The sequence below is a fragment of the Perognathus longimembris genome, chromosome 6 (genome assembly GCF_023159225.1).
Source record: "Perognathus longimembris pacificus isolate PPM17 chromosome 6, ASM2315922v1, whole genome shotgun sequence".
NCBI lineage: Eukaryota > Metazoa > Chordata > Mammalia > Rodentia > Heteromyidae > Perognathus > Perognathus longimembris.
Genome location: NC_063166.1, coordinates 4,142,618 through 4,152,819, shown reverse-complemented (window position 1 = coordinate 4,152,819; position 10,202 = coordinate 4,142,618). Strand labels below are relative to the sequence as shown.

Sequence of the window (10,202 nt, the reverse complement as noted above, 5' to 3'; positions counted from 1 at the left end):
TGGTCGTCCCCGCGGGGGTCCCGCCTCGCGCCTGAGCCTCGGGGCAGCGGCTGGGGGCAGGGCGGGGGGAGGGGAGGGGGGCGGCCTCGGGGCCGTGCGCGCCCGGGACCCACGCGGAGGGCGGCCTCGAGGCCGTGCGCGCCCGGGATCCACGCGGAGGGCGGCACGGTGTCCACGCGGTGGGCGGCCTTGGGGCCGTGCGCGCCCGGGATCCACGCGGAGGGCGGCCTCGGGGCCGTGCGCGCCCGGGATCCACGCGGAGGGCGGCGCCCCGGTGTCCACGCGGAGGGCGGGCTGGGGGTCGTGTGCACCCCTGTGTCCACGCAGAGGGCGGGCTGGGGGTCGGGCGCCCCGGTGTCCACGGGGAGGGCGGGCTGGGGGTCGTGTGCACCCCGGTGTCCACGCAGAGGGCGGGCTGGGGGTCGTGTGCGCCCCGGTGTCCACGGGGAGGGCGGGCTGGGGGTCGTGCGCCCCGGTGTCCACGGGGAGGGCGGGCTGGGGGTCGTGCGCGCCCCTATGTACACGCGGAGGGCGGGCTGGGGGTCGTGCGCCCCGGTGTCCACGGGGAGGGCGGGCTGGGGGTCGTGTGCGCCCCGGTGTCCACGGGGAGGGTGGGCTGGGGGTCGGGCGCCCCTGTGTCCACGCGGAGGCGGGCTGGGGGTCGTGCGCGCCCCTGTGTCCACAGAGAGGGCGGGCTGGGGGCGTGCGCCCCTGTGTCCACGCGGAGGGCAGGCTGGGGGTCGTGCGCCCCTGTGTCCAGGGGAGATCGGGATGCAGGTGAAAGATGCTGGTGCTTGTCTCCGCCCCCTTCCCCCTCCCCCCCTGGTTTCCTGGCCTCTCCCACACACCTGAACCTCCTGCTGGGTCTCCCTTTGACCCACAGGGCACAGTCCTTGTCATCCCATCAGGCTTTGGCTGGTTCCCTTCCTTCTGGGTAATACTGGAGGCGTGGCTTAAGAGGTGGAGCCCCAGCTGAGAGGAAGAAAGCCCTGCCAGAGCGTGTAGGCCCTGAGTTGGAGCCCAGTACCAGGAAGCAGTAGCTAGGAGGAGTTTACACTATGCCACCTGTAGTCCTAACTCTCAGCCCTTGCTTGATCCCTCACCTGGAAGTTCTCATCTAGTGAACAGTGTGAAACTCTTTCATGGTCCACAAAGGAAGCGCTCTCACGTGTGCGGTTTTCCCATAGGGTGGGCTAGTTGAGACCTTTTGGGAATAATGGAACTCAGGATAGAAGAGACTGGGTATAGATTGGCCATATACTGAATAATGGCAAATCTATGACTTAAAACATGATTCTAAGCCGGGTGACCGTGGCTCATGCCTGTAGTTCTAGCTACTCAGGAGGCTGAGATCTGAAGATCTGGGTTCAAAGCCAGCCTAGGCAGGAAAGTCCTTTGGACACTTTTGTCCAATTAACACAAGAAAACCGGAAGTGTCACTGTGGCTCAAGTAGTAGAGCACTACCCTTGAGCTGAAGAGCTCAGGGACAAAGCCCAGGTCCTGAGTTCAAGCCCCATGACCGACCCCCCCCCCCCCAAATATGATTCTACTCTTTATACTAACATGTGATACCCTTATATTTCTGTCTTAGATTTAAACATGAGTGAAGGTAATCTTATTGTATGAGGGAGTATAAAATAATAAGTTGCAAAAGCATTGTTGTTGTTTTCTAGTTGTTTAAGTAGTTATATAAAGAAGTTTCAACTTAACAGTGCAGTCTGACTACAATTCATCTTCCTTAGTCTCACTTCTTTCAACATACCTATCCCTCCCAGCACACCCTCTGCCCTATTTTTTAATTTTTTAGTATATTCATTGAATTTTTGACTGCATTCTCCCCCTTTTCTCAAAGGCATCTTTGAAGTCATACATACAAAAACTACTTAAAGTAATAACATGGAATCCAGTGTAAGAGCATAAGATGTTCTAAAATTTTGTTTTAGTGTTTTAATAATATGCAGTACCTTCCCCGGGCTTTTATTATGTTTTATTTTAAAGAAAGGAAAACTTAGAACAATAATGAATAGCCTTCTTCACAAAGTGTTGTGCAAACCTTTGTAATACGTGTTCTTTTCATCTTTACAGTTTTTTTTATAAATTGTTGTAATTTGTACTATTCATATTCCAAGATGTCTGGTGAAGCAAATGCTTCCAAGGAAAAGTCTACTCCATTAAAAAGAAATTCAGAAAGAAAAGTTGATGAGAAAGTAGCCTTGAAGAAAAAGGTAATAAAAATCTCAGGTCTGTCATCACGCACTTTGATTACATTTTAGCTTTTATTAAAGAGAAGTAAGTGGAGTCTGGGGGGCAGTTTTCCTACAGAATGCGATAATGGATATTATCTGGGAGCTTTCATAACATAATTTGTAAATTTCTCATATTAAAATGGTTTACCTTTATTTCTAAAGCTTTAGCCATAGAATTCTTTGGGGAGGAGATTCCAGGAACTGCTAAGGTTTAAATGAAAAGGGTAAGGATAAGGGGTAAAACTTCTTCGTTTTCTTTTTGGCCAGTCCTGGGGCTTGGACTCAGGGCCTGAGCACTGTCCCTGGCTTCTTTTTGCTCAAGGCTAGCACTCTGCCACTTGAGCCACAGCGCCACTTCTGGCCATTTTCTGTATAGGTGGTGCTGGGGAATCGAACCCAGGGCCTCATGTATATGAGGCAGGCACTCTTGCCACTAGGCCATATCCCCAGCCCCAGGGGTAAAACTTCTTATATTCCGATCTTAAAAGAATTAATCAAAGTACATAGCACTATTTCGCAGACAAAGTGAGCAGTGATTTATTTAAAACATTCATGGACACTGGGCAAAAATCTGTCACCATTATCAAGAATCACTTTAGTATGGTTTTTGCCTGTAATAAGTATCCACCATTCTTAAATACATAAGACTAATGTCCTGCAGAATGGTACTTTTATCACTTCTAATTTATGTATATTTTTCTCTCCAGAGTAGAAGAAGCAATGCAAAAAGAAATAAAGTTAATCCAAAGCATCTATCTCCTGGAGGTATTTTTTTCCTATTCTTTAATGTGTGTCTTTCTAAAACTTCTTGTAATCATGAAAAATTTTCAGCATCTTGTTTATTAATTTGGTAAATGACAAATATAATAATAAACAGCTACATACATGTTTTTGAGAAAATATTAATTTTGTAAGCCAAATTTTACTTTTCACACCTGCAGCAAATGCTGTAGAGGCTCATATCAGCAAAGTTACTAAGAACTGGAAAAAATTGAAAGCTTCCATAGTCAAACTTATTACTAATTTATGACATTAAAAAAATCGACTTCTCAAGACACATATGCTTTCTGTTTGGAACTAATTACCGATTAGTTAAATAATTACCATTGGTTAATTAGTAGTTTAATACTAGTGATTAGTATGGCATACACTTTTCTTTTTTATGAACAGCACTTCATGAACAGATTTCCTTCCTCTCCTCTGGTCTCAGGTTCTGGTTTATACTCCATAGAACCCAGTCTTTTCTTGTGTAATGCTCTGCACACCTGTTATTTGTTTAATGTGTCTTTCCTCCAAAAATTTGTGAGGGGGTCAAAAGTGTATGTCCTTTGTCCCTTATAAATAGAACAGTAGAAACAGCATAACTGACATTGTGTGTCTGGATTTGTGTTCCGGTTACCACCCTGTGTTGGTAAAAAGTTACCTCGTCTCCCCACTAAGGCTCCTGACAGATTTCAAGTCACTTCTGAAGAGCAAACTTTTTATAAGTGTAGCTTAATTCTTCATTTAAATTAATTTATTTGAGGTTTGTATTACAATATTGTTTAATAGTATTTCAGTTAACCTAAAAGTGAGCAGCCATGGGGCTGGGAATATGGCCTAGTGGTAAGAGTGCTTGCCTCCTACACATGAAGCTCTCAGTTCGATTCCCCAGCACCACATATATGGAAAATGGCCAGAAGGGGCGCTGTGGCTCAGGTGGCAGAGTACTAGCCTTGAGCGGGAAGAAGCCAGGAACAGTCCTCAAGCCCTGAGTCCAAGGCCCAGGACTGGCAAAAAAAAAAAGTGAGCAGCAAGCTTATCTTTGACACCTGGCCTGTTAAACCTATACAATAAGTGAGTTAAACAGTTTAAGCAACTATATAATATTCTGTTTTTATAGTGCCATTAACCTTTTAGATGAAAAAAAAATCAATGTAAAAGAATGCAAACTTTCAGCCTGATCTCTCTCTTCATTAATAAAACAGGGCAAGCGAAATGTACTAATCTAAAACAGATAAAAATAGCATCCAGAAGGAGAAAATTTTGGCAACCTCTTTCAAAGAGTACCAAACAGCATTTGAAAGTTAAGCTGGAATCCCTGTTGTTGTGAGTATAAATTCTTTCCTTTTCACACCGGCTACTAACATATAGCCTATGGATATTTTACCAACTATTTCTGCGTTATTTATGATAATAGTTTTCCTACTTCAGAAGGAAGTAAATTAATGTCTTATGATGCGTTACCCATCAGCAAAAGAATTTTCTCTTAATTTTAGAAACTGAGATTCCATCAGTGAAATAGAATTAAAATATGTATGGCCTGGTCCGCTGCCTATAAAAACTTTGCACTTGATACTTCTTTTAGGAAGAGTCTGAGTGCACAGTAACACTTTATGTGAAAACTACTGTGCTACAAGGTGCAAAGAAAATAAGACAAATTCTGCCACTCTACCACTAAACTGCAGGAGAGGCAGTCATTTGAATTGCAGTGTACTTTTTAAAAACTTGGGTACATTGGTTAAAATAGGCTTAATTTACTTTGGGTGTGGTGGCTCACACCTGTAATTCTAGCTATTCAGAAGGCTGAGATCTGAGAACTGTGGGTCACAGACAGCCTGAGCAGGATAGTCCATAAGGCTCTTATGTACAGTTAAACACCAAAATAAAAGCAAATGAAGCCAGAAGTGGAACTGTGGCTCAAGTAGTAGAGCATTAACCTTGAGGATGAAAGCCGATAGACACACCTAGGCTGAGTTCAAGCCCGAAGAAGGGGACACACGCACACGTTTCTTTAAATTTAAATTAAAAGGTTAACTTAAAAAGAAAAGCAATCTATTCTGCATAGCAGGTGGGGAAAGGGCATTTTAAAGAATTCAGAAGGAAAAAACAGCTACATTATATTTACAACTAATACTCAATGTCTTTTTTTTCTCCTAGAACAACTTTAGGCCAGGCTAAAAAAAATAAACGACAAATTGAACAAATCCAATATCATCTCAACTTCTTACATAAAAGGTAATAAAGATACAGTTGAAAATGACCACATTGTAGTTTTTTACTAAGTCTTGTTCTTCCATTGATATTGTGGAATGTACCTTTTTGGTTTTAAGAAAGCAGACAATTCAGAAATAAATGTTTCATTTCCCTGGACTAATGCCACATATGTTACTGAAACAGCATAAATTTCAGAAACCTCCTACCCCACAAAATCATGAAACTCTTACCACATTTTACCATTTGTTATGTCAGTATTTAAAGAATAGTTTTCAACTTTCACTCCTTGAAACCTTATACAGTTCATGACTGTTACCTGATATTTATCCTTGGTTTTCCTATACTTCCTGTTGTGTTATATTATTGCACAAGTGACAGGTTTAATATTCCAACACATTTCTGTTCTTCATTTGTGGCAGGTCACTAATAGAAGTTTCTTTTCAACTTTCATTTTTTTTTATTGTTATTGTAAAGGTGAAGTACAGAGGGGTGACAGTTACATAAGTCAGGTAAGGAATGCATTCCTTTGTGAAGTGTCACCTCTTCCCTCGTCTTCTCCCAGTTTTTCCCTCCCGGCCTTCCTTTCCCCAAAAGTTGTGTAGTTCGTTTTCAGCATAGTATCTAGTGACTATCACTGCAGCATTTGTGCACCATGTTTTCAACTGTTCTTAAAAGTCACACCGTGTCTGTGGTTCTTTTCAGTGATTTTTTTTTCCGGACTTTTTCTTTTCATAAAAGAATGTTTTACATCTTAGTTTCAGCCTTGCCAAGAAATATTTCTGACCTAATATTTTATTTATGGTTATTCGTTTTTCAACAAGTATAATTCCCATCCCACAGAGGCAAAATAGAAGAGATGGGATGGGATGTGGATGGAGTTTGAGAGTTGGGGACAGAGTACAGCACAAGAATCAGTCTTCTGAACTACTGAAAGACACGACAGCCTGCAGTTAGACAGGAAGGGCACCACAAGGACCATAATTGAGCGAATACAAATAGAATGAAACTAGCTGTGTAGGCTGTTGCTGGATATAGGGTCCGTGGCCCTTTTGTGGCTCCATGAGGGAGTTGCAGTATATAGGAGCCTCTGCCAAAGCGATCACCTTGAGTTACCAGCACAGAGACGAACTCACATTCGGCCAGATACATAGCCTCTTCATCATGTGGCACTTTATGGAGGTAGACTTCCAAGGCTTGCTTTCACGATTCATTTTCTTTCCTTCTGTTATTGTTCAAGTTTTAGCAGGGATTTACTTTAGTACACATAGGGTAAAGAGAGATAAGAAAAAGGAGGTCCTGCTTGAAATGCATGGGTCCAGCTCTAAAATATTGGCCAAACCTGTAATTCTAGTTAGTCAGGAGGATGAAATAGGAGAATTTTGCTTGAAAGCCAAGCTCAGCAGACTCTTATCTCCAGTTAACTAGCAAAAATCCACAATAGAGGCGTGGCTCAAATGGTAGGTAGAGTGCCAGCCATGAGTGGAAAAGCTGAGGAAGCACATGAGGTCTTGAGTTCAAGCTCCAGTGCTGCCAATAACAACAAAAATTTGGCGACCTTTCTCTAGGTTTATCTCGTTTGAGCTGAACTAGTCAGCTAGTACCCCTGATTTGTAGAGACAGCAGTTAAGAGTGGCAGGTGGGTCTTGTTTACTATTCTGAATCCTAGAGATGTAATGTAGGCTGACCTGAAGCACAAGCATAGTAGGTGAGTTTCAGGACTTCTCTTTACCAGATCTGATGTCCAATTTTCTGTGTACACATTTGGGGAGCTTTGTAATTCTTTAACGTAATCTCAGAGAAAGCAAATAGCCCTCAGGTTTCCCTGTTCTTAGAACCTTACCTCCAAAAAAGGAGAAGACAGCATCAAGTTTGCTGCTGTGGTTTTTCAGTGTATTTCCTGGTTTGGTTTCATAGCTTGACCTGTCAGTACTTACTAATTTAATTTTCCAAGCGATCACGTCTGTCCTACCTCAGTATGTATTCAAAATATACTTTTAGTTTAATGAGCACTCATGAGAGTCCTAGAGACCTAACCATGATTTAGAGCATTTGACTAATGAATGCATCCTTCCAACTGATTTCATAACTGATTGATAAACTGGAAGGGGACATGGTGATGTGTTGGGGCTCGTGTAGGGAGGGCCTGCTTCCGTGGTGAGCTACTGTCAGTGGGAAATGCTGGAGCCCTTGTTGCTTGAGAACAAGAGTAAAATCTAAACTGTCCTAAAACAAACAATACTAGCAGTGTGCAAAAATAACATCATGTTTTTATTCTGCTCCTAAGTTTGCTACAGCAATGTGAAACCCTGAAGGCACCTCGAAGAAAGCTGAGCTGTTTAAGTGATGTTTCCAATCTCCTGAAGATGGAGAAGGCCCAGGAAATCGCTAATGAAGCAGGTCTGGTGTCATTGCAGGTATGAAATTCGAAACAGGAATTCATAATAGATGGAAGGACTAGGCATTTTAATCATCATGTTATTCTTCCAGTAGCAAACACTAGATTTTTCCTTACCGTGTCTGTGTGCACATGTGTGTTACTAGTAATTGAACTTGTACTCAGTACAAGTGCTCAGTACTCAGTGCAAGGCTGGTGTTCTGCCACTTGAGCCATACCTCCAGCCTCATTTTGCATTGGCTACTTTTGAATTTTTGAGGTAGGGTGCTGGCCTAGGCTGTGATCTTCCGACGTTTGCGTCCTTTGTCTCTGGTCCTAACAGCTGCCCTTTCCCCGCACACAGTCCCTGCACTTGCGTGTGGATGGGGCGTGACAGGCGTGAGGCACAGCACCAGGCCCAGCTTTGAGCAGGATGAGTTCTTAAGAACGTCCCTACCTGACTTTGATCTCAGTCCTCTCTGCCTCCCAAGAAGCTAGCTAGAATTACACATTTATGGCAACAAGCCTAGATTAATTATTAAGTCATAGATCAATCACTGAAAGCTTTGGAATCTCAAAACATTTTTGGTTCATCCTTCCTGTGGAAAAAATACATTATTATCATTATAACAAATGTGGACTTATATCTAAGCACTCGATAGCTATATCCCTTAATCCACATGCTGCTGGGTTGGGGGCGGGGGTGTTTTTGTTTGTTTTCTGCTGGTATTGGGGGCTGGAACCCAGGACCTCTTGTTTGCAAAGCTGATAGCTTACCACTGAGCTAGCTATGCCTGGAGCTTTAGAGAGTTCTTAAGGAAACAGAAACAGAATATCTATCCTTATCCCAATAAATTAAACCTCTTTGTAATACATTATTACATTGGTAAGGCAGCTTTCTGGGAAATACTTGAAAAAAATTTCATATTTTCTTACAGAAGTATCTTAATGTCTGAGATGATACACATGATTTGTTAAGGTGCAATTTATGTAATGCAAAAACTTGTTTTCCTTCTGATTCAGGAAGAAATAAATAGAACTGTGGAAGCCATAAAGTCAATGGAGGAGAATATTGTAAGCATGAAAAGCAAAGTTCAAAAGCTAGCACATGATGTAGAAAAAGAGGAGGGGATAATACAAAAGGTAATTGTTTACAAAATTATATTACTGGAACTTAGATGTGCTTTTCAACACATAATTTTACCAAGACTACTTTTGACTAATAAGAAAAGTCCGTTTTTTCAAATAATCTCCAGCTTTCTGTTTTGACCCAGGTACTTCAGTTAGGAAGCAAAGGGCTACAATCTCTTCCAAAACTTTGTCAGGAAAGTCTCAGAGCACCCACACTTCATGTAAGTACTCACGTACCACATTGACTATACCGTTAATTTTATGTTGCATATGTAAAAAGTCATCCTGTTTGTTAAAACAGATGATTTTCTCTTCTTTGATTATATGCTTCAAATGTCTTTCCTGGTCAGTTCATGGAAGGCTTTCATTATGGTCAGTAGCCCTATAACATTCCATTTCATAGATCTACCAGAATGGTCCATTACTGATAGAAATACATTATTTTATATGAAAGATAATCCTGAACATACCCCTATATAAGAAAGTAGCATTGTCATATTTGTAAAGTTTATCCTTCTTCAGAAGATCTTCATAGATACTATATTATAAATATTGATTTTTTTTCCTGTTTACACATCACCAATGACCAAAGGACCAAGAATGGGAAATAGAAAAGATGGGTTTGAAAGATGAGTTACCATGCGTTGACAATATCAATTTGAGTGATGGATATTTGATATTATTCTGATTCTCTAAAGAACAGTTATTTGGCATTTTTCATAATCAAATATTGAAAAGGTAATTATGCTTCTTTGCCTACAGGAAGAAATTTTGACAAGGATTCCAAACCAGAATGCTCTTTTGAAGGACTTGAATGTTCTTCACAGTTCATCCCAGGTGCAGAACATAACAGCATTCATCAAAGAAGCCTATGAGAAACTAGATTCCTCTTAAAGTGTCTTTGTTTTCCTATTGTTTCATGTTAATTTGAATTTATAGAATTATAACCTTTGATATTACAAGCCTGTTACTTGTGCAGGAGTTCTTAACCTGTAATATGCGCTGCAAAGTTAGCCTTGGTAGGGCTATCACTAGCATCTAAGGGTCCTTGAAACTGTGTTTATAGGAGTTGCTAAATCTTGCAGTTATTTGCCCAAAGCTATGAAGTAAGAATAGCCCATGATTTTATAATTTAGAGTGACTGCTGAGTTCATTAAATGGTTACCCCAGAGGAGCTGCTATGCCGTGCATTATGTGTTGGACATGTTTATATGCTGCACCTGATAAGTAAAAGCACTAGTGTCTGTTATCAACTCATCTGCTAGCTCATAGCTTGCATTTCTGTTCTCCTCCTTTCTTGAGAACAAGTCAGAGAGGTGAGAGACTACCAGCTCGGTGTTCCGGACTGCATCGCAGGCCCAGAGTCAAAACCTTCCTGGGCCCTCCTTGGGCTTCCCACTATGAAATCCTCTAGACTTAGCATTCTCTTATCATTATTATTATCCTTGCGTAGTGTACAAAGGCATTCACCTTT

The 10,202-nt window shown here is 42.0% G+C and overlaps 1 protein-coding gene across 1 annotated transcript; it reads left to right on the top strand.

Annotated features, from left to right (window-relative positions):
- Positions 1-2,086: 2,086 nt before the first annotated feature.
- On the top strand, positions 2,087-9,899 carry Cenpq (centromere protein Q). The gene is made up of 8 exons (XM_048347644.1): positions 2,087-2,226; positions 2,955-3,012; positions 4,215-4,335; positions 5,167-5,244; positions 7,508-7,637; positions 8,621-8,740; positions 8,872-8,949; positions 9,491-9,899. The coding sequence occupies exons 1-8, from the start codon at positions 2,131-2,133 to the stop codon at positions 9,620-9,622; spliced, it is 813 nt and encodes a 270-aa protein (XP_048203601.1). The 5' UTR covers positions 2,087-2,130; the 3' UTR covers positions 9,623-9,899.
- The last annotated feature ends 303 nt before the right edge of the window (positions 9,900-10,202 follow it).

Excerpts from the sequence above, each read along its gene's own strand:
- Cenpq (XM_048347644.1), top strand. The coding sequence starts at position 2,131 with ATGTCTGGTGAAGCAAATGCTTCCAAGGAAAAGTCTACTCCATTAAAA. Across the intron at positions 2,227-2,954 it reads AAGTAGCCTTGAAGAAAAAG|AGTAGAAGAAGCAATGCAAA; the intron begins GTAATAAAAATC and ends TTTTCTCTCCAG. Across the intron at positions 8,950-9,490 it reads TCAGAGCACCCACACTTCAT|GAAGAAATTTTGACAAGGAT; the intron begins GTAAGTACTCAC and ends CTTTGCCTACAG.